Source organism: Aspergillus eucalypticola, assembly GCF_003184535.1.
Source record: "Aspergillus eucalypticola CBS 122712 chromosome Unknown BO83scaffold_6, whole genome shotgun sequence".
NCBI lineage: Eukaryota > Fungi > Ascomycota > Eurotiomycetes > Eurotiales > Aspergillaceae > Aspergillus > Aspergillus eucalypticola.
Genome location: NW_020290280.1, coordinates 992,911 through 1,015,540, shown reverse-complemented (window position 1 = coordinate 1,015,540; position 22,630 = coordinate 992,911). Strand labels below are relative to the sequence as shown.

The 22,630-nt window shown below is 50.8% G+C and overlaps 9 protein-coding genes and 1 non-coding gene across 10 annotated transcripts; 5 read left to right on the top strand and 5 right to left on the bottom strand.

The window, feature by feature from the left end:
* The first annotated feature begins 305 nt into the window (after window positions 1-305).
* Window positions 306-2,567, top strand: BO83DRAFT_376475 (glutamate decarboxylase). The gene is made up of 5 exons (XM_025530726.1): window positions 306-816; window positions 872-899; window positions 952-1,587; window positions 1,648-2,186; window positions 2,253-2,567. Exons 1-5 carry the CDS (start codon window positions 596-598, stop codon window positions 2,356-2,358), a joined length of 1,530 nt encoding a protein of 509 aa, XP_025390754.1. The 5' UTR covers window positions 306-595; the 3' UTR covers window positions 2,359-2,567.
* A 1,394-nt stretch (window positions 2,568-3,961) lies between these two features.
* BO83DRAFT_461225 (glycoside hydrolase family 71 protein) lies at window positions 3,962-5,845 on the top strand. The gene is made up of 3 exons (XM_025537245.1): window positions 3,962-4,065; window positions 4,125-5,510; window positions 5,690-5,845. The coding sequence occupies exons 1-3, from the start codon at window positions 3,982-3,984 to the stop codon at window positions 5,786-5,788; spliced, it is 1,569 nt and encodes a 522-aa protein (XP_025390753.1). The 5' UTR covers window positions 3,962-3,981; the 3' UTR covers window positions 5,789-5,845.
* Window positions 5,846-6,697: 852 nt separating this feature from the next.
* On the top strand, window positions 6,698-7,718 carry BO83DRAFT_217518 (uncharacterized protein). The gene has a single exon (XM_025526778.1). It carries the CDS (start codon window positions 7,008-7,010, stop codon window positions 7,578-7,580), a length of 573 nt encoding a protein of 190 aa, XP_025390752.1. The 5' UTR covers window positions 6,698-7,007; the 3' UTR covers window positions 7,581-7,718.
* A 386-nt stretch (window positions 7,719-8,104) lies between these two features.
* On the top strand, window positions 8,105-9,550 carry BO83DRAFT_333534 (wax synthase family protein). The gene is made up of 2 exons (XM_025528346.1): window positions 8,105-8,963; window positions 9,030-9,550. The coding sequence occupies exons 1-2, from the start codon at window positions 8,179-8,181 to the stop codon at window positions 9,454-9,456; spliced, it is 1,212 nt and encodes a 403-aa protein (XP_025390751.1). The 5' UTR covers window positions 8,105-8,178; the 3' UTR covers window positions 9,457-9,550.
* On the bottom strand, window positions 9,541-11,755 carry BO83DRAFT_406595 (transcription factor; the record flags this gene model as incomplete). Its single annotated transcript, XM_025533890.1, has 5 exons — window positions 9,541-9,906; window positions 9,967-10,255; window positions 10,312-10,741; window positions 10,792-11,631; window positions 11,656-11,755. 5 exons carry the CDS (start codon window positions 11,753-11,755, stop codon window positions 9,559-9,561), a joined length of 2,007 nt encoding a protein of 668 aa, XP_025390750.1. The 3' UTR covers window positions 9,541-9,558.
* Window positions 11,756-11,937: 182 nt separating this feature from the next.
* On the bottom strand, window positions 11,938-12,011 carry BO83DRAFT_t98. The gene has a single exon. It is a non-coding gene; the product is annotated as a tRNA-Val (tRNA).
* A 286-nt stretch (window positions 12,012-12,297) lies between these two features.
* On the bottom strand, window positions 12,298-13,603 carry BO83DRAFT_435550 (DUF202 domain-containing protein). The gene is made up of 3 exons (XM_025535894.1): window positions 13,067-13,603; window positions 12,587-12,870; window positions 12,298-12,534 (listed from the first exon to the last, which is right to left on the bottom strand). The coding sequence occupies exons 1-3, from the start codon at window positions 13,446-13,448 to the stop codon at window positions 12,469-12,471; spliced, it is 732 nt and encodes a 243-aa protein (XP_025390749.1). The 5' UTR covers window positions 13,449-13,603; the 3' UTR covers window positions 12,298-12,468.
* Window positions 13,604-13,934: 331 nt separating this feature from the next.
* BO83DRAFT_435549 (GFA family protein) lies at window positions 13,935-14,827 on the bottom strand (the record flags this gene model as incomplete). Its single annotated transcript, XM_025535893.1, has 5 exons — window positions 14,481-14,827; window positions 14,386-14,414; window positions 14,217-14,326; window positions 14,129-14,154; window positions 13,935-14,070 (listed from the first exon to the last, which is right to left on the bottom strand). The coding sequence occupies exons 1-5, from the start codon at window positions 14,561-14,563 to the stop codon at window positions 13,935-13,937; spliced, it is 384 nt and encodes a 127-aa protein (XP_025390748.1). The 5' UTR covers window positions 14,564-14,827.
* A 430-nt stretch (window positions 14,828-15,257) lies between these two features.
* BO83DRAFT_396947 (NAD(P)/FAD-dependent oxidoreductase) lies at window positions 15,258-16,811 on the bottom strand (the record flags this gene model as incomplete). The annotated part of the gene is made up of 4 exons (XM_025533169.1): window positions 15,258-16,064; window positions 16,086-16,411; window positions 16,475-16,514; window positions 16,590-16,811. 4 exons carry the CDS (start codon window positions 16,809-16,811, stop codon window positions 15,258-15,260), a joined length of 1,395 nt encoding a protein of 464 aa, XP_025390747.1.
* A 3,054-nt stretch (window positions 16,812-19,865) lies between these two features.
* BO83DRAFT_406594 (uncharacterized protein) lies at window positions 19,866-22,547 on the top strand (the record flags this gene model as incomplete). The annotated part of the gene is made up of 2 exons (XM_025533889.1): window positions 19,866-21,693; window positions 21,754-22,547. Exons 1-2 carry the CDS (start codon window positions 19,878-19,880, stop codon window positions 22,545-22,547), a joined length of 2,610 nt encoding a protein of 869 aa, XP_025390746.1. The 5' UTR covers window positions 19,866-19,877.
* Window positions 22,548-22,630: the final 83 nt, after the last annotated feature.

The window sequence follows — 22,630 nt, the reverse complement described above, 5'->3', positions numbered from 1 at the left end:
TGGCATACTACGTCCTTGATGCCTGAGGCCTAAATTCTCAACGGTTCCGCCGCTTAATTCCGCCGCTAACTCCGCCGTCGCCGATCGCCGTCGCCGATCGCCATCAACCCGAGGCCTTGTTTTGTTGCAGCTCACAGCTGGACAGTCGGCCAGAAGGCCATTACTGCCTTCGCATAGCCACAAGCTCTTTGATGGTTTGAGCATATGTCATTATGGAAAATGGTATAAGGTCTACTTTCAGGCGTCGTCTTTTCCGAATAGCTTTCATCTTTGGCCTGGCTTTACCGAGCCCAGACATCTACGGAGTACGACCGATACTAGACCAGGAGAGCAGGAACGCTGTTGTCTAACATTCTCCTAGTCCGGGCGTCTCTCCTTAGGTTGTACCTAGGATACACTGCGCCTGAGACAACCGGGGGTTCCGGATACGGATGTGGTGAGGTCATCCCGGACACAGAGTTTCAGTGCAACCACCGTCCCTCATATAAGTCGACGGCCACGTCGCCCTCGTTTTCAGACAGGAAGGGCGCCCCAATAATAGCGACATTAATCCAACTTCGTTCTTGATAGTGTCAACCCCTGAGACGCAGCCAGAATGGTCCACCTGTCGACCGTCCGTAAAGAGTCCCAGGCCCATCAGCGTCAGCGCGAAGAACGCGATGCGCAGGCAGCCGCGGTGTCACCTTACGTGTACGGGACGCGCTATGCAGTCGAAGAGCTGCCCGAGCATAGCATGTCGGAGCATGAAATGCCAGCCCCGGTGGCATATCGCATGATCAAAGATGAGTTGAGTTTGGATGGGAATCCCCTGCTCAAGTATTACCTCGCTTCTCTTTCTGCTCTTTGAACCATCGAAAGTAACATGTTCCAGTTTAGCCAGCTTTGTCACTACCTATATGGTAAGATGATCATGGGGTAGCAAGTACAATGCTCTCGCTAACTCTATCCCAGGAAGATGAGGTGCAGCAGCTCATGTCTGACGCCATGAGCAAGAACTTCATCGACTACGAACAGTATCCACAGACTGCACATATCCAGAACCGCTGTGTCAATATGATCGCCGGTCTGTTCCATGCACCTAGCCTCAATGACCCAAGCAACGAGCAAGACGCCATCGGCACCTCGACGGTCGGATCCTCAGAAGCGATCATGCTGGCCATGCTGGCCATGAAGAAGCGCTGGCAGAACAAGCGGAAAGAAGCTGGGAAGGACTGGTCACGCCCGAACATTATCATGAACAGTGCAGTACAAGTGTGCTGGGAGAAAGCCGCGCGGTATTTCGAGGTCGAGGAGAGATATGTCTATTGCACGGAGACCCGATATGTTATTGATCCCAAGGAGGCGGTGGATCTGGTGGACGAAAACACGGTGGGAATCTGTGCCATTCTAGGGACAACGTACACAGGGCAGTATGAGGATGTCAAGGCAATCAATGACCTGCTGATTGCGAAGAACATCGACTGCCCAATACATGTGGATGCGGCTAGCGGCGGGTTTGTGGTGCCCTTTGTGAAACCAGAGCTGGAGTGGGACTTTCGTCTGGAAAAAGTCATCTCCATAAATGTCTCAGGGCACAAATACGGACTGGTGAGATACATCACAAACAAATAGACCTCGCCGAATGCGGACTCAGACTGATCGTGACAGGTCTATCCTGGCGTTGGTTGGGTTTTCTGGCGCGCCCCCGAATACCTTCCCAAAGAGCTCATTTTCAATATCAATTATCTGGGCGCCGAGCAGGCCAGCTTCACGCTGAACTTTTCCAAAGGCGCCCCCCACGTCATCGGGCAATACTACCAACTGATCCGGCTAGGCAAGCATGGCTTCCGATCGATCATGACCAACCTCACGCAGACTGCCGACCATCTAGCAGCGGAATTGGAGAAACTCGGCTTTATTATCATGAGTGACGGTGGAGGCCGGGGTCTTCCTCTGGTTGCATTCCGATTGCCCGAGCAAGAGGGCCGGTTGTATGACGAATTCGCCCTGGCCCATGTGCTGCGTCGCCGCGGATGGGTGATTCCGGCGTATACCATGGCGCCGAACTGTAATCAACTGAGGATGATGCGGATCGTGCTGCGTGAGGATTTTAGCTTGCACCGGTGTAACCTGCTCGTGGAGGACATCCGACTTGGCTTGAAGACGCTAGAGGATATGGATGAGACCATGATCAAGCGGTACAGCACGTAAGTCATTTTTCCTTTTCTATCTCTGCCTCTGAAGGCGACCGGGCATAAATTGACACCCAGCAGATACATCCAGACACATGCTACACGCGGACCACAAGGTCATCCGGTGTATGGAAACGAGCAGCATTCGCTTCAGGGGAAGTCGGGAAAAACACATGCGGTCTGTTGAACCCGTCATTTGTGCGCGGTGTAGTAGTTACTGTACCACTACTGTGTTTGTCAGTCTACCTGTGATACGTCAGTTTCCCTCCAAAACCTTCGCCAGCCATCATCCTTGGTTTTCTCAGTATTAGTAGCTACTCTGTGAAATCTGTCAGTGCCAAGTCATCCTCAACAGGCGTATCTCTTAGTCTGGGAGGCTGTCAGCGGTAAGCGAGCATAAATCAAGGAAAAGTAAGGTGCATTCGACTGGCAAAGGCCGCAGCAATCGCCAGCACGTCCAACGAGCTCGTGCCCGGGTGCGTCAATGCAGCTGTCTTTTCCGGCTGCAACGAACCCCTCCCTCCCTTACGTAGAGTCTAATTTGGCTGCATGCTGCGAGCGACCATTTGCCAGTATTGATAGGCCGCGTAGTGGGCTCCACGTCCTCGCAGGACCGGACGCCTTCGATGCATGAACCCACCAGTCGAGCTCCACCGATAAAAGTAAACTCCGGTGAACGGCTGCAATGTAATAACAGCTTGTACAGTAGAATAGTGCACAAAAAAGGCGGACTTTGCTGGATATGATCCAGAAGGGATGAAAATAAAAAACTTCACTTGTGGCCCTCAATGAGGTCAATCCTGACACACTTTGCATTCCCGGTGGCGCGGCGCCGAGCGATCTCCGGGTCATCAACAACGTTGCAAGGTCCAACGTTCGAGACAGTTCCCCAACCTCGGTCACTCACTGAAGATAATCGGGGACCACTGGCTAGAACCAGGGCGAACCGATTCCGAAAGTCTGATTGATAGACGACCTGTCATGTTCTTAGAGAGGCAGAGTTCGCATTCACCGCGTTGCGCGCAACCCCTTTAGGGTTTTGAGTTCCGCGAAGTCGCTCAGACACACAGCAAGCAGCTGATGAATCACATCCGAGACAATCAATAGTCGGGTTGACAATGCAGTAGTCAGAGTCTGACTATCAATAATCAACAGCCACTACGGTCCGTGGCCCTGTCAATCCGGGGTGTTTTTTTCCACTACCACCCCCTTCCTTCAGGTCTACTTACCAAGCAAGCAGCTACACGCTGGCCGACAGACAACAAGCTTCATCCTCGCCCAACTATCGTATGCCTCTCTTCCTTGCACAAATTCAAACCTCGCTTATTCGTACTCGATTTTTTCCTCTCTTACGAGAAAACATTGAACTCTGTTTTGTTGCGCATCTCATCTAAGCATTGAAGCCTAATCCTCCGAGCCTCTGTGACTTTGACCGCTACGAGATGAGCCTACGCAATGGAGTCCACTCGGAACGATAATCCCCTCTACTTCTCCTTTCCCTCCCCTCTGCTAGTCTGCTTCCTCTGTCTGCCTCTGCTTTGACAACTGTGTTCACGCACTGCATGCTGCGCCTTCACTAGGCTACTGCTTTTCTCAGTTACAGTTCACATAGCTCAGTTTTTATCTCCTGACTATCACAATGCATTGAAGTAAAATTTCCGGGGCAACTCACATACGTACCGTACCAATTCTACCTTACTACTTATGTATCGCTCGTTCCCACTTCCTCGGCCATGAATTAGGTCGCAGGTAGAGAAAAGAAGGAAAGGACTCCGTACACCCGTCCAAACCAGCCAGCCAGCCCGCCAGTATGGCCAGCATCATCTGGCTCGCCCTCGTCCTCGTGGCGTTGAGCGTCCATGTCCAAGCCAAAGACGTCTTCGCGCATTTCATCGTCCGTTTCCCCCCATCACCCAATTCCTACCAAACTCCACTCACTAACTCTCCTCTCAGCTCGCCAACGCCGAAAACTTCACCCAAGAGCACTGGACACGCGACATCACCGCCGCCAAAGATTCTCAAATCGACGCCTTCGCCTTAAACACCGGCTATGGCGCCGCCAACACCGACCAGCTCCTAACAGACGCCTTCACCGTCGCAGCAAAACATGACTTCAAGCTTTTCCTGTCCCTCGACTACTCCGGCGACGGTCATTGGCCTCCCGACCAAGTCCTGAAAGTTTTGCAAGGCTACGCCAATCACACGGCCTACTACCGCATCGACAACCAACATCCATTGGTCTCCACCTTCGAGGGCTACGAAGCCTTGGCCGATTGGTCCACCATCAAAAAAAAAGTACCCAATATCTATCTCATGCCGGAATGGTCCGTCCGAACCCCCGAGCAACTAGCAAGCGAAGACGTCGTGGACGGGTTACTCTCATGGAGCGCATGGCCGTACGGAACGGCGCAGATGAACACGTCCACAGACGAAGAGTATATCTCCGCCCTGAAGCCCAAAGGCAAGCCGTACATCATGCCCGTCAGCCCGTGGTTCTACACCGACATGGTACGGTACCACAAGAACTGGGTATGGCAGGGCGACGGCCTGTGGCATACGCGGTGGAAGCAGGTTCTCGACTTACAGCCGCAATATGTGGAAATTCTTACCTGGAACGACTTCGGCGAGTCGCATTACATCGGCCCGCTGCACGAGAACGAGCTAGGGATATTTTCGTTCGGGGAGGCGCCGTTTAACTACGCGTCCGGGATGGTGCATGATGCGTGGCGGATGTTTCTTCCGTACATTGTGGGCGAATACAAGAATGGGAGTGGGAAGGGGGTGATTGAGAAGGAAGGGGTGGTGGTTTGGTATAGGGTTACGCCGGCGTGGGCATGCAAGGCCGGCTTAACTACGGGTAATTCGGTCACGCAGGGCCAGCAGACCGTGCCGCCGGGGCAGGTTTTGAAGGATGAAGTGTTTTTCCAGGCGTTGTTGGAGGATACCGCGGATGTGGAAGTGAGTATTGGTGGTGGGGAGAATAAGTCCGTGGACTGGTTGGATACGCCGAGTGGTGGGAGTGGTGGTGGTGGGAGGGGATTGTATTTCGGGAGTGTGCCGATGGATAATCGTACGGGTGAGGTTGTGGTTACGTTGAGTAGGGATGGGAAATTTGTGGCGCAGATGATTGGAGAGAAGATTACGACGCAGTGTCCGGATAAGTTGACGAACTGGAATGCGTGGGTGGGCACGGCGATGTCGAATGTGTCGAATACTAGTACGTCGCGTGCATCGTTGTCGGAGGAGAATGGTGCGGCTGGTGTGAGGGTTGGAGGAGGACGTGGGATGGCCATGTGGATGGGGGTGTTGTGGACCATCGTTATGGCGGGGATGAGTGGAGTTTTGCTTTAGATCTTTTTTCCGTTTTAGAGTCTCGATCGATCTTCATATCTCGATATACTGGTAGTAATATCTAATATCTTGGACTATCTCTTGATTTTGGTGGAGCATGTAATTCTGCACGGGGACTTTCCGAGAGCCCTATGTGAGGCTTGTAGGTGTGATCTGCGCAAGATTAGGGCTACCGGAGTAAACCGATCGAATGGGCCTGCGGCTCTGAGGTGGATGAGGAAGCCTTGATTCAGAGCAGAGAGCGATTACCGCAAGTGGAAGAATAGAGAGTTGAGCTTGACTCAATCTCATTGGCATTTCGGCGTCGCCGAAGGACGTGCACGGGCTGGTGGGAACAAAGAGGCTTGGTTTTTGATTCTTATGGGTGGATTGTGATGATTTTGCCGACCGGGGGGGAATTAGATAATCTATGTCTCCCCGTCCCTGCTGGGCCATGTGGGATGTGAAGGTGATCGTCGCTGGTAATACTATACTCAGTAGACTCTAGTGTTGGTATCAGTTTGGAGATATGAGCCTCATGTTGGAGCAAATGGTGATCCTAGTTCTTAGACCATGCTGCAGATTACGACGATCTGGGGTATTCACTTATCCACTTGATAGAGATTCTGGACAGAGGCCTGGGCCGTTGCTAGATCGACTGCAACGTTTGTTGATGTCCTATGGCATGTCGGCCGTCTATGACAAGCATATTCGCCCTGGATACGAGCATATTTGTCACAACATATCAGGATAACTTAGATTCCTACCCTTAGAGATGTAGTATATACTATATGACAGTCGGAGCAGAAACATCTAGTCTCTACTTTGACCTGCCCTATCGGGGCAGAAGACACAGGGCAGCAGGTTATCCCAATAGCACAGGAGTATTAGGCTATACTCGGTCTTTATTGAAACTCAATTGTCCAATGATTAAAGAGACTTCAGCATTTCCGACCCCAGTCTCGCGAGGCAGTGCCCGAACTTGGCCCATCAGCGGCCGGTATTTCAAGTCAATGACGCAAAGACTAAACTCTGCTCGCCACCGGCCGGCGACACCGGTGCCCTAGCTTTTCCACGTCTGGGGTTCGGCCGGTGCCCAGCAAGCGTCGGCGCTGGCTAGACGCACCTTATTGTATTGATTGCACTTTGACAGCTCTTGGGACCTTATCATGCTATTCTTCACGGCCGATGAGTGGGCCTTCGGACTCGGCCGCCAGTGGCAATGGCCTAGACTCCACCAGCACTGCGCAAAGTATACAAGTGCGAGCTATCTTCAGAACTCAGGAGTTGCTGGTCCAGGGGAGAAGTATAAAGATTGCCCTGATTCCTGCCCCTGATCTGGAAGTCAAATTACAACCAGAACAATCAGAGTCGCTCATCACATCAATATCCTTAATGCAATAACACGACTACGTATCACCACCACTACCTCTTAGTGCGATTATCACCAGCACTCCTCTACATCAGTTACCTCCTCGACACTTATTCCTCACAACGTCAAACACAATGGCCGGTATCGAACTTCCTCCTTACCTGATGCGTCAGGCCACCCGCACCAACAGCCGTATTCCTCCCATGGCTCGTCGCTCCATCTCTCCCTTCCCCACTCGCATGGCCGCTCTCTCCCGCGACAAGCTTCACAAGGAAGCCTCTACAAAGAACCCGGATCTGCGCCGATGCCTTGCTCACCACACTCTCCTCAACCGCTCCATTGAAGCCGCCCAGCAAGATGTGCGTCGGCGCATGGCATCCTTCCACCTTGATGAAGAAGACGATGATGACTTCACCACCTCCTACCACTCTACACCCAATGAGGCTACGGCTGTGCCTCTCATCCGGGTCCAGATCACCAATGCTGTGCGGGCTATGGTCAAGCGTCGTGCCGCAGATGGCCAGCAGAACGACCAGCTGATTGGGCTGACGCGGGTGTCGGCAAATGCAGACAAGGCGGGTGCTTCGAACAACAGCAGCAGCAGCAGTAGTATGAGGAGTCTGAAGAGAGTCCCTCGTGTGGTCTTCGGTCGGCGTCGCTGGCCTTTGTATGGAGCGGGGCCACTGCAGACTGGATTAGTTAGCTGACACGGCGATGGTTGCACCATTTATAGTGTGGCTTCGTGACGGGCTACGGCTGGACCTCGCCTTTGGCATCCCTGTTTTGTTCTCTTCATTCATCGACATATTCTTCTACTGTATTACTTTTATTTTTTTCCTCATCCCTTGGTCAGACAGGATGCCTTGTGTCACGTGCAACAGATATGATGGGTCTTGTAAATAATTATTGTCTTTACACTACACTATACTATACTATTTAGAATACGTCATACATTATACATTCATCCATTCTATGACACTTCATAGTAAACCCCAATTGAGTTACAACCACAAGCGCAGTGTAGACTACCAATGACCCACGCCGCCCGATCTAAATTGCTGATTGCTGCACATCCATCACTAGTCGCCGATCAGTCTCACTCATCCGACCCGCTCCGCCCAATCAATCCCCTGACCCTATCCCAATCAGGCAATTCAGCTCTGCAGTTCAAATCTCAGCCGCATTCCAAACCCACAATCCCCCCAGCTTATAATAATGTCTCCCAGCCCCACGCTCGCATTCTTTTAATCTTCCCATCCTTTCCCTCTCCAGAACGAAATCAGAAAACCGGTAAAAGAAAAAAAAATGCCACAATGGATCCCCCCGGCTCAATTCCTCGCTATCCAGCTCCTAACCGGCACCACTGTCGCCTTCACCCCGGCTAATTCTCCCCTCCGATCAATCGCCTCCCTTCTCGTACTTGTCCTCGCCTACTGCATGCAAATCAGCGCAAATGCCCACCTCCATGGCACCCGCTTCGGCGCCCCGCTCGTCGCAATGTGCTGGATGAACGTTCTCAACGGGATTGATTTGCTAGTCCTGACGCGCGCAGACTACGATAAACAGCTCGCATACAACAACACAAAGCTGAAGTCAACCTCCGACGAATCACCAAACAAACCGCAAAGCAAATCTCTCCTCGAAAAATACCTCTGGTCTCTAAATCTCTCCTTCAACTACCGCCGCATCAACACCCCCTGGCAAATCCGCGCTCTCACCACGTTCAACAAGATCCCAACTCGGACCCAATTCCTCCTCACCTCCCTCCTCAAACTCACCATCTCCATCGCAATCATCCAGCTCCTCACACTCGAGACCACCGATCCGTATCTCGGCCGCGCAGTGGATAAATTACCCGTTCGACCGGACGAGATTATTCTCCCGTTCTGGTATCATAATGGCTGGGGCAAAGATGACCTCGTGCTTAGATTTCTCTTCACTCTCTCGTTTGGAATTGTGGCGCGTGCGTTCATTGTCGCGGGATATACCTCTGCCGCGGTGGTGGCTGTAGCATTGGGCCAAGAGCCGAGTATGTGGCCGCCTGTCGGGGGTGGATTGCTGGATGCGTGGTCGATTAGGAGGTTCTGGGGGTATGCATATACTCTACTCCCTTTTATTATTCATACCTAGTACTAACGAAGTATGCAATACTACAGAAAATCATGGCACCAAACCCTCCGCCAACTCCTCTGCTCGAACGCCGACTTCGTCTCGGGATCTATTCTGCGTCTTCCGGTCCGATTCCAGTGGTGCTTCAGGGTAATTTTTGCATTCATTGTTTCAGGTTTAGTGCACACGGGCATGGATGTAGGGTTCGGGGTGCGGATTGATGAGAGCGGAGCATTGTGGTTCTTCGCGTTACAAATTCTGGGTGTGGCGGGGGAGATGGTCGCTGAGGTGTTGTTGTCTCCTGTGAGTGTGTTTGTGCCGAGAGGACTTAGACGTGGGGTTGGGTTTATTTGGGTAGCGGTTTTCATGATGTGGACTTTGCCGGTGTGGATTTATCCGATTTTGGTCCAGTTGTATGGAGATGGCGTGCGCATGATGAGTCCATTCTTGGGGTTGGGGGGATGGGATATCTGATTTGGTTTTGGATTGCATAGCGTTGGGGTTGGGTATTATTGTTATGTTAGATTATATTAGATTTATTAGATGTATAGTAGGGATACTAGTGGTGGATATAAACTATAATGCTGCGTCCCAGTCTACCCATGCGAATGTATTCAACAGGTCGAGATGGGGGTCTGCGCCTATAAGGTCCGGTAGCGCGTCTAGGGCTCTCGTCGGACTTTGTAGCGATGCCGGCATGCTGAGGATTCGGTCCAGTGAGCGTTGTAATATTCCCTTGATTTGCGCCTTGGCTGCGATGTCAGATTCGGAGGGCCGGAGCCAGTCGAGAAAGGCGACCAGCACACTGAGATTCTGGATGATGTCCGATCGGGGAAGATCTAAGGTGTATGTTTCGGGGGAGCTGGATTGACGGAGAAGCTCGAGGCAGAGGATGCCGCTGCCTGGGACGGCGTAGGACATAGCCTGACATGCTGGCTCAGTATGGAGTAGATGTATTTATTGGCAAGGGGTGGAGTATCGTACCAGCCAAGAGAAATCAACGTGGTTCTCGAACCGGTCCTTGTGCTTCCAATATATTAGGGTTAATCCTACCATTTCATGGCTAACCTGGGTCAGGGCTTGTTCGTCGACCACTCTGTGTCGGGTCAGAAGTCTCTCTAGGATGAACAAGTTGAGTAAGAAGTCCAGGCGCACAAGAACGCGCAAGGCGAGCAGCTGGCCGGGGGTGTCGCGGTCGTGGATGTCTTCTGTCTTGAACTTGATGATCCCAGGAAACTGTGCATAGATGTCTGTAGCTTGTCCTTTGAGTTGACTGTGCTTGTCAGAAGTTGTGGGCGATTAGGGATGTATCTTGGGCTGAGGGCATACAGGCATGTTTGTACTGCAGCGTCAGTGATGTTATCCTGAGAAGTCTCTAATACTTCCAGCATCTCTTCGCGGTTCCTTGCTAGCATTGCGCGCGCTCTTAGGATTGTGGTTGGATACGGTTGTCGATCCACACTGCTGTCCCAACCATCGGAGTTGAGCTTGGCTACGGCATTGCCAATCCTGTCGGAAAATATGTCCTCGTCGTTAATATCCAGGGGCAACTGAGTTGTCGAGTATTTTCTGTTCAGAAGCGGTGGTCTTCCGGTGAAGGTAGAGATAACCTTGTCGAAATTGTAAATCGATGCGTAGACGCGTCGTTTGAGTTCGTGCTGGAAAGAGACCTCCTTCCCGTCGGACGACAATTCTCGGTGAAGACCAATTGATGTTGTGACTGCAATCACATCGCCATGTTGTCGCCAACATGAAAGACCTGTTGATCAGCTGTGTGTTCTCTGTGCAGATATCCTAAGCAGGACTTACTCTTATCACCGCTGGCAATGCTCTCAAGGATGTTATGCTTGAATGCCAAATTCACAAAGAGAATGTTAATAGCACCCAGCTGGCTACACAGCTCGATGCACATGGATGCACAGCGTTTAAAATGCACCATGAGTTCTTTGGGCCCCTTGAATGCATGTTGTCGACAGTACTGAGTAATGACATCGTGTTGCACCGGCAACTGTGAAGTCGCAGACGACCAAATAGTGAACAATGACCCTAGCAGCTCCCAACGCGTTCTCTTTCCCGAGAAAGACTCGATCCAGCGGTGTGGATTCTGTTCAGCCGGCAATGGCGTGAGACTGCACTCTGAAAACCGCCTCGCAACATATTGTAGGTGCTCGCTGTTTCGCAGCCGGAGCACGTCTCGATACTCATCCCACATCTTATCAGAAGCGATCCGATAAGCTGGCCGGAAGCAGGCATCCATTAAGGCCATTGGATGGACGAAGAGCAAGTTGCAAGTTAGCTCATCCGGCAGGTTCTGTAGGATCTGGATCCCCAGTTGGAGCATTCTCGGTGTGATGGTAGGGTTCCCCGGCTGAGTGGAACTTTGCACCTCGACGCGATTGATGTCTTCGCTGGCTGGAATCCTCAGTGCTTGGTCCACTTCGAATCGATCCCGATGTTCCACGAACACGGATGCGAAACTCGTGGGCCCCAGGTACTCGGCTGAGCTTTCCAGTATTGGCGTGGTCGACTGTGCTCCGGGGCAGGTCTTGGTGCTTGGGGGCCCATCGCTCTCATTGCTCAAGGCAGTCGGCGACTCAGCCTCAAGCAGGCTTCTTACTCTGTCTTTAGTGAGGGGATTGGCGAGATAGACTCATTTCAAGGACAATCGCCGACACCGCTGGCAAGAGGGGGTTTCGTGGTCGCAGGCCAATTTGCGCCGGCGGCATGCCTCACACGCAGGCTCTCGGCCATTCTTTCTCCTGAGAGCGGGCATGGAATAGATCGGAGTAGCCGTTGCTCCCAGATAAGAAGAACCACATCGTTACTTTTGATGGTGTTGTCAGATGTAGATAGTAGATGGCTGATGTGGATGCTGGAAACGGAATCGGCTTCGGCTTCGGCATGGATCGGACTCAAAAAAGTGGGGCGCTCAAGAAGAAAAAGAGCAAAAAAGAATGACCAGACTGGGGCTCGATCCCAGGACCTTATCGGTGTTAACGATACGTGATAACCAACTACACCATCCGGCCATTGCATGAGAAACATCTGCATTATTGGCTTCATGTCTGACGTTTTACTAGATATGCGGTCGCTACTAAAGCTCCTGAAATCGAGCTCGAGGCTTATATACAGTTATGATTTGCCATTCACCATGCCCGAGATTATACTCGCATAAGGAAGAGCATCTTTTGAATGAGAAGGGATCGATAATACCTACTCGTTACGGGCTGGTCTTTAGTATTTCTGTCTGCTCGTTGTGACGGATATATATATATTGTCCTCCGTCATCATGGTACTAGTATTGGAAATAAGAATGTAGATTATAAAAGTTTCATTGTGTTCTAGTTCTGCATTGGGTACTTTTCGGTATCAACATATATCCGAACATTCGTCTATTCATGACGGACGGCTATCTCGACCCTGTAAATCAGTCGTATATCATCAAGAACATGGCATAAGGCGTGTCATCATCAACATCCTCAATGTTTAGTTATCATCATGCTTCAACTCGACCGTAATGATCAGGGACAGAATGAATGTCGTCAAAATGATCTGCTCATGTTAGTAATATCCCCGGACATGAATACAGCGAGTCACAACTCACCAACCCAATCAAAACCCCAATACAGTTCAGCTCCCACCCCCCCGCATACACAGTCCCCAGAGCCACCACATTCTGCTGCTTCCAGAAGCGATACGCGCCCATGGCAGCTATCAGAATTGCCACGCTATAACAGCTAACCGCCAGGGGGACCCCCACTTCATAGAACCCCAATGCTTGATCCGGCGAAGCTAAATGCTGGAGTCGAAATAATTGGGCGATCAGCACACCTTGCATGGCGACCATGACCGATGTGCGAATGTAAGCTAAGAAGGTTCGCTCTAAAGCTAGAAAGCAATGGGGGATGTCAGCAGCAGCCCTGCATTCCTTCTTCGTTGTTGTTGGTGAATGGATGAGCTCGTGATTGCCTGGCGCCATAGCCACGTGCGATTGCGCCATTTTAGTGGCATCAATAGTCATTAAAGCATATATCGGATGGAGTAATATGCGAAGTATATATCAGAAAGCGAGGTGCCCACTCACCGAAATGATCCCGATTACTCTTCTGCGGCACCGTCAACACCACATTTCGCGTCCAAAAGCGACGAACCCGTCCTGTCAACCCCTTGCTTGTGTCCTCCCGGTTGGAATGAGTGGTGCGGGAAACGGTCCGATGTGTGCGGATACGATATTCGCCCGAGGAGATCGATTCAGTTGAAAAGCCGGCCTCATCGTCATCTTGGGTGGCTATATTGCGGAGCTCGAGGGCATCCAGGTCGTTATCAGTGCTTCTGGCGTCGTCGTCATCGCGATGAGGTCGTTGAGCTGTGTGGCAGGCAGCTGGTGGGGTGAGAATCTCCTCGCGACCGGTCGCTGCAGCGATCGCCTTGTCTGGTGCAGAAAAATGGTCCTGGCGATCAACCATGATGTACAGCAAGCTTCTTAGCTCTCGCACAGGAAGCTGTGTGACATGCTGCTACTGCTGCTTCTGGGGGAAAAGATGGGAAAAGGAAAGGGTCGATGCGGTGAAGAGGCGTCACTGCTGGCTGGCAGGTTCCTTGGTTTGTTGGTCGGCGACTCCCCCCTGCTTTCCCCGGCCCCGGCGCTTATCTGATTGGGTTCGGATACTCGGCAGTGGCAGAGCTTATTGCTCTTCCAAGTTTGTTGCTATCAAGGAATCGCCGATTGATCGATTTTATTCGCGAATTGACCTCGCCAGCGGGTATGACGTAATATATTTGAGGACTATCTGCCTTGATTATATTATTGAGATATAACTTCACGACAACGAGCAACTATCTCGACTAGAATCAAATCTCAGAAATCCCTCTGACCATCACGCGAATTATCCCCTCATTCACACCTGGACCCTAACTCCGCTAATGCTCCACCCAAGCTAACACTGAGCACACTATACAGTGTTAATGCTCACCCACTCCTCCTGCTTATCGCCGAAAAACACGGATTCTGGCTTTGACACAATGTCAAACAGCGCTGCTTTCAGGTACGCTTTACCCGGCACCTTTGGCGACAACGTGAATAGTGGGCTATGTTCAAGCTGCATTAGCATATGGTTCTAAGAGCGAAGCAAAACTAACAACTGACCTTCCACAACTCGAGCAAAAATGACGCTATAAAGACGGATTTAGCTCGGCACGCTTCAACTAGTGCCCTTTAATTGACGGGAACCCACCTGGACGATGTTCCCCGAAGAAGTGTTGGGATCGCTGTAGATCTTCATTGCCTGGCTGGGGTCTTCGATGGTCATGTCACTTTGATTGATGAAGTAGTTGATTGAGAAGGCTGATTGGGGTTAGTCCTGGGCGGCTACTGCGGAGTAGAGATGGAAAGCGAAGACATACAGCCTCCTCCAGCTTTCTTGCAGTTGATGCTGTAGAGTATGCAATCAGCTTAGATCCTATACTAATGGTTGATTGGTATGGGAGTATAAGATTACCAGTGGCAGGCTACACTCCTCTCCGGCTGTGCCGGCAGGGTGATAGAGACGCTGGTGCAGTTACAACGGCCGGTGTAGGGCATCGTTGAGGTGCTGTAGATGGATGTGGAAGATGGATTGTGATGACTCGATTTGTGGCAGCTTGCCGGGATTTAAAGGTCAATGTCAGGGGCAGGAGAAGTGGAGCATTGTTCATCCACATTTAAACCCACGTTTCACACCAGCAATTCGGAGTTGAACCGATTCAAGGGAAGAGGTCTTTCTCCACTCGAGTGGATCTCTACCCGATGATGGATTGATAATTAGCGTTTACCGCCCGTTCAGATGCCATACATGCCTGAGGCTGCAAATGATATATTGAACATCTCTTAAGCCCGACTGTGGTACTTTTTGCCAGGCGGATGATACTATCTTATCAAGGCTCAAATGGATAGATAAAAGAATTGGCGGAATTGATACACAATTTGAACGACTAGGAATAACTATATAACACCGTAATGGCAGAGGTTGGGCATGTTACCTTGGCAATGAGGCGCACACTAAGCCCACCATCCTCTTACTTGGCAAGTCTGAAGCATTCCATTTAAGGCCTGATAATCAACAGTCCTTCGTATAAGCGCCCCTACCATAAATGGAGCTCAAGCAGTATACTGTATGACAAGTCCCAAAGTGCCCCGTTGAATATGAGGCGCCATCCCATTCACAATATCGGCCGTGGAAACTGTTCAGATCCAGAATCCGATGTATATGGTCCATCTTGGTCAGAACCTCGTCGCACTAGCTATTTTTCGAGTACGTAGCAGCAGCACCCCGAGCAGTAAACCTTCCAGACGGACCGCTGTCGAGGCTCGTCAGACACCCGCTCTTAACCTTGCGAATCACCCGCGTGCAAAACTCCACTGACCTATCCACCTCTTCCCTGGTTAATGTTACACCGGCATCAACCGTCCCTTGGATAAAAGGACATAAATGATCAGACGCCACATCAAAGTTAGTCTCTTCCAGCCCGTTCAACACGGCTTTTTCCCTGCTGTGGATTTGCTCCATTGCACTGCGCACTACCAGTAGAAACCGCATGTAAGCTTCGCCGACCTTGACCGAATGCCATTCACCCGCCTCTTCCTCTGTGCAGTCACCCCTGGGGCTCGCGCAGATCGTCACTGCCGCCGATAACCCACCCGTCATGGCAAGGTGCACGCCCGATGAGAACAGCGGGTCGATAAAGCAGCCCGCATCCCCGGCAACACGCGCGAAGGGATGTGCATACGTAGTTGCGCTGTCTGACCAATCTGCTGCGGTCCTGATCTCCGAGGACACTAGATCAGCACCGTTTAGCAGTTGCGCAACTCCCGGCGTATCCTGCAAACAAGTAAAATTAAACTCCTTGTTCGACTCAGATCCATACGCTCGCTTCTTCTCTGCAACCCTGTCCTGCTTCAGCGTAATTCCAACTGAGACCGTGCCGTCATTCAAGGGGATGAACCAAGCCCACCCGCTCCCGTCCGTCACGGCCTCAAAGTACGGATCCCCGTCCCTTGGCCCGTATGTGCCCGCACCCCGCCAGTATCCCCACAGCGCCATACTCTACAGCTGTTTATTGTGGACCCGAGACTTCATGTATTTATTACTCATCAGGCCTATGTGCTCGGAAGCATCAATAAAATACTCGAAGTGGATTGTACTGGTGCTGCCGTCCTTTTTGCGGTTCCAGGTTGCGGACACGGGCCTTCTACCCAAGTCTTTGTCTTGGCTTTCTTGTTCGGTGTCGGTGTTGCTGGTCGTTGGTGCGAAATCAAGAGCCTGCACTTTAGCCCCATCGAACACAGTTGCACCGCTATGCTCTGCATATTCGAATAGAATCTCGTCTGCTTCAGAGCCGAGGACGTTCCACGCATGGTTGCCTGCTCCGCCGGCGCCGATGAAATCCGTGTCTGCAGAAGCGTTAACCGGGTGACAATGATAAGACTGCGAATGGAAGAAAGCGCGGCACTTACAGCCCGGTTGCTTGGAAATGAATTCAAATGTTGCGCCATTCTATATCGTGGTTCCTCCATGTTATTCGAAATTCAAAGTATAGGTATGAGGGGAAGTCAGAAGAATTGTGGATACCTTACGCAGAAAGCCACCAGCACTAAACTTGTCGTAGCAATCTATGAGATCCAGAAAGTACCCAACCGAGGGCAGAAGGCTTTCTCCAATATAGTACCGAGGAAACTCCTCTGCTTCCAGTAACACCGTGTTGATTCCCTCTCGAGCGAGCACAGACGCCGCATAGGAGCCCGCGGGTCCGCCTCCGATAACGAGAACTGTGCAATTTTCAGGGATAGACATGATGGTAAGTGGGGATGGATCGCATTCAATGTGAAATTGCCGTAGCACATTGTATCATCAGAAGTATTCAGGTTGGGTATAAGTACCCTGGCGGTCCACGGAGCTTCGGATCAGCTAATCTGTACCATTGTACTAGGTGCGGGCAATCTTCGCTCTATAATCGAATAATTACTATGTAGGTGAGGGTCGCTTACTCGATAGCCCTGTTGTTAGCTCATGAAGTTGACATGCCCAGTACCGCACTAGTGATTCATCCGCCTTATATCGACCTATAATTCAGACGTGGACGGCGGAATGTCTGTGTCGACGACTAAATGAAGCTCTAAACCGGCTCATTGGCCGCATACTAGTGGACAGCAGGGTGGTGGTTATACAAGAGCGAAAGCGATGTTACACAAAGATCGTCCATCGAAGAGTTTTCCTCGAACCGAGGCAAATAAGATCTGGGTTGGTCAGCCAACCTTGTGTGTGACAGAGAACGCTCTATCGGATGTGTTAGGTAGCACACGATTGATGTAACTACGCTGCAGTTCCATATAGTGTGTAAGGCTGTACACGCCATACTATCTTATCCTAGACGGTCAATGAAAGGACCCGAACCGAAGAGAAAGAAGCCTGCAGGCGGAGGAACGCAACTTCCAGATTTCATCTCAGATGCATCATTTTGGAATCAAAATCCACACATACCCACTCTGCACCCCCTTTTCTCGGTAGTGCTGCGCCATTCTCATGCAAATCACTCACGCACTAGTAGCTCATTCTGCCGAGCATATTTGCCAATATCAATGGACCAGGTCAAAGTAGTTAACATCAAAGTGGGCATGTGATTCGTTTACCTTACCTATATACCAAGGGTTGTAGAAGCGTCATGTCTATTATGCGGTGTAAGAGAAGATGGAACTGATGAAAACTGGATGATATCGAAAAGCCTCGCAACATAAGATCTACGCTTTCCGTGCATTAACTATCAGGCATGAGGGGTCTAAGGACTAGGCACCAGGCCTCTGCATGTCAGCAACAATGGCAATTTGTTATAAAAACATTGGGCAGACACGTCTATGACAGAGCAACTTACCTGTTTGAGACAGAGAGACGTTCACAGCAGACTGACAAGTGGGGCCTACATTCCGTAGGGTTGCTCCAGAGGGTGACTGCTAAATGGTGATCCAACGGCAGGAACTGGGCAAGAGTGGTCCATAACGGGCGGACTTGGAAAGTCAGATGCCGTCACCGAATTCAGGACTACCCAAAGGTGGTCCTCGATAGATGACCTATAGAGCTATATCTAATCGCACGCTGTTACTACGCTTGTGCTACTACTTCAGTCTCGATTGCCTGCAGGTCTGATTTTGATGGGGAGGCGCCAGTTTGGAAGCCACGGATTGGCACGTATTCGATGAGCATGATCCAATTGAGTAAAATACTTACCTTGTAGAACCACAGGGTGGTATGAAAGTAATATGTTCTGGGCGTTAAGCTGTCATAGTAGTTGTCAGACCCCAATATCGAGAAAAAGCATAAAACCTGGATATCTAGTGTCAATACACATTTCAGCGTGTCTTCTCTTTTCTTCTTTCTCTGTTTCCACCGGGTTCCCCGCTATTGGCCATTACTGCAACTGGGGTACTCCCCTTTGCCATCACAAATCAAGCGTTGAGTCACATCTACTGTGTGTCACATATTCACCGTCAATTGTATCATTTTCAACTTTGCCGTCAACAGTATGCATTTCGCGGTAGCTTAAATGCTCCCTTAGAACGATAGCGATGGCTTTCCACGATGATTGCTACTGCGTCATGTGTCGACTACCAATCCATGAATGCATACGGGCGATGAGCTTCTGGTAGGAAACGAGAGCTATCGCAGTCGCCTTGGGTGCAGCAGGAGATTTGTAATACAGTAGAAGCGGGTTTCAGCTGAGCTGCCAGCGCCATGACGCAAACCCATAATATTCCACTGCACCCATGCAACTGAGGCAGCGAATGAGGATAGAAGTCATACTAAGAATTACCCACACCACAATCCCTACGTGTCCAGTGCTGTGTAACACACAAAGCAAGAAACTAAGTATTCATTTAAAACAGATCAGGGGCACTAGCATTCCAAGACATGTCCTATGCAAATACAAGCAATGTCAGCAGAGGACCAAATTCCCCAGGTAAGCCACGCAATAATCGGGTTCCCCGCTTGCACTCTGCATGCCAGCTGAGATGCGGGGAAGTCCGACCAGCGAGCCCCTTGATGGTTGATGTAACACAAGTGTACGCAACTGCATTGGGCAACTTAGCCCTGTCGTTCCGGAGGAGCTGAGCATGCAGGCAGCATTCCCGTCACTGGGGATCGCATGAGGCAAGGGTCGACTTACTTGATCGTCAAGAAATACAGTGTTGCCGTTCTATCATGACGCTCTTGATCCTCTCCATGAAGAAGGCTTACGTATTACAGACATGAGATGTAGTATCAAGTACGGATAATCAAGCTACCTGGCCGAGAGGTTTCTTCAATACCCGTACTGTATCATGCTGGCTTTGCTGCTGGGTGGACGAAATTGCCGAATATGGTATGTATTCGGGGCCATGTACAAATGCAGCGGTTCTTACGAGTATCCCACGGTAGCACTGGGATAAGAGCAGCATGAAAACCTTCGGTTAAGACATCATGAAAAGTCACAGTAATAATGATAAGCCAATAAGAAAAGAAGATCCTCCTCCTTGAAGCCCTCGGCGTTTGTGCAATGCTACTGCGGCATTAACAAACTGCAGGGCTTATGTCTCGCTGTCACCGACGGGCCACTGTCCTTAACGACGCCTCTTCTGCTGAAAATCGCGCATTCTCTCTGAGGCCAGCCAGCCACGGATGGCAAGAACGTAAAGCGTGTGATGTCTATCACGGAAGGACCGGACCGGTGCCCCTAGTCGAGATGGAGGGATCGCTGTATAAATAGGTCCCTTCCCTTTGGTTTACTCAAAGACTTACTTTCTCAATTGACAAGCAGAACTCAATTGACAACCCGCTTTACTCTTCATAGAAAAGAATCTGAACACCCAAAGACTCACAAACCGCAATATGGCCGCGATATTAAGCTACCTTCGCCAATCTCGTGTGACGGACCAAGACGACGAACTCTCCGCCACCGTCACAGCATGGGCTTCATCGCCTTACTGGGGTGAGATTGATATCAAAGATTTGCGCGACAAGAACAACGATCCCGTGGATTTTACCAAGGATGACTTCCTGGGTATTACGTTTCTATCTCCGGCCAAAGTCGACGATGTGAATGTCAATGCTTCAACCAACCCCTGGTACCAACCCGATCCCGAAGTTAGCAACCTCTCCAGCGGTGACGAAGTCGAAGTCCACGTGAAGCTCAACTTTCAGCCTACTTTGGATGGGGACGACAAAACGTTTCAAGTCTCAAGTGTCCAGCTGGGAATGGCCGGCGATCCTCAACCTGATCGTTACAAGAACTCGGTGCGTCTCTGGAAGAGCTATCTGCCTGATGAAACCGGCATTGTCCCAATCGTATGCGATAGTCAACCGGATGGGATTACCTCCGCCAACCAAACGGTGATCTTTACGAACGATGATGGTCTCACCATGCGCGAGGTACAATTCGGCCAAAAGACTGAAGTGTCCTTGAATCGGGGTGAATACGAAGTCTCAGCTGTGGAATTGTTCACAGACGATGAAACCACAGTTGCCACCGCGAAGGCTGAACCAGACCAGGTGGTGGTCCAGAAAGGGGACACATCCCCGACTATCAATGTGACATACGATGTCCATCACCACAGCTTGACAGACGTTGTAATTGACAGTATCCCCGGACTTGAAGGAGAGGAGATACATGTCAACTTCAGCAATGCAGGAGCTCCGCTCTACGACTTTTGGAGCTTTGTCCCCAAGACCACCAGGCCACGTCGCGTTCTCCCAGCAGATGGCAATGCAATTATTAGCGTGGATTCAATCACTGTGAATAATGTCCAATATGAATTCACTCCGAAGGACATTGTTCTATCACAGAATGAAGCCGTCTCGTTCACGGCCGACGATGTGCGCCAGACTCAGGTACAAATTCCAGATGCCGTCAAGCTACCCATCCAGCTCAAGAAGCAGGACTCGATAGCCGCAGGGAAAATGGTCGTGCATCTCATCCAGAAGACCACCCGCCTTATTTACAAGGCAAAATTGAACGTGAAAGACGAAGGTCCTGAGTTCCCGGTTCCGGTTGCCCCGGGGGACTACGAAGTACAGGCAAATCGGTTTATCGAGGATGGAATCCTGTATAACGTTACACTCCCCCCCAGCCTCAATGTTAGTGATGATGGTAGCACTGTACTTGAACTGCAGGTGGATTTTGCTGTCAATCTCAATGTCCCTGGCTTCCCCAACTTTCTGAGTTTCGGTGCTTGCACCCGGGACCTCAGCGAACCTACGAAACCGGATGACACTGACAACGACTTAACAGACTTTGTGCAAGCTGGTGCATCGTCAATATTCAAATATGCTGGTCAGGGTGGCGACGGCGACCCCAAAGTTGATCTAACAGAGAGTCAAGAATGCACACCAAGAGTGATTGCCCTTGCGAGCGATATCGAAAAAGCCATCGGAAGCGATCATACTGTTCTGCCGGTGTTGATATCATATACCTGCAACTTTTCTGGTGGGAACGATGTCCTGACAGATACCACCAGACACCGCCATAGCCTTGGAAATTTCATTCAGTCGCTACAACTCACCATGAAGAGTGACCAGGCGCCACGCTCTCTACGCGCTGCGTACATCCTCAACCCCGATTTCATTGGCGAGTGCCAGAAGCGTGGCTACGAAGCGGACTCAGAAGTACCGTTCCTCAATGCTCTGAAAGAAGCCCTTGAATACCGGGGTGAAGCAGATAAGGTCGAGCTTATCCCTAGCGACATTGACGATACCCTTCGTGGATAAGTACGTGCACTACACTGGCTGGTGCGGACTCTGACGAAGGATCCCGACACCGGTAAGCCTGCCGTTTCGCTCGGATGGCAGGTCAATCTCTGGGCAGGAGAACCCGCCGGTGCAGTGTGGATTTACACGGACGAAAACCAGGCATCGAATAAGGCGAAGAAAACAGCCGACTACTTGGATGTCCTCGGGGTATGGCCCAAACAAGCTTCCCAGCAGGCGGATGAAGATGAGCTAGCTCCTCTCGACTTTCTGGCCGTTGACCGCTGGGAACGCGATGATTACAGAAATGATAGCTACTCTAAGTTCTTCTGCTTTGCTCCGCGCGAATGGAGCAGGTATTTTGATTTCTGTGAAACGCTTGGCGCAGAACTGCATGCCCCGATCATGCCTTGGCAGGTGTCTGCAGCTCGTACGCCAACCTTCAAAGATGACGTTTCGAACAATTTCTCGACAGCACAGCATTGGGGTACCGGGGGCAGCTGCATTTTGGGCGATCCAGGTATTGGATCCGAGTACTACCGCATCCATAAGAAGATCTTGTCGCTGGGATTGGATGAGGTGCAATTTCACGTTAAAACCGTGGAAGAGCTATGGAAGCGCTCTCAGCCCTTTGATATCAGTATTCCAGGTTACCAAGGCCTTCATTTACGGGGAATCTTCGCTGTCCTGCTAGGTGGTGGTGACACAACCGGCATTGTGAGTAGCCTTCCTCAGGCTGGTGAGAAGCAGGATGCTTGGGTGCGGGAAAGACTCGGAGAATATATCAAGGGCCCGATTTATTTCCAGACCGATTGAGGAGGGAGCGTGTAATCGAACGCTAGAACTGAATTCAGGACATCGTTGTCTGCCGTTACTGCGATTCTCGGGCTTCTAATGTG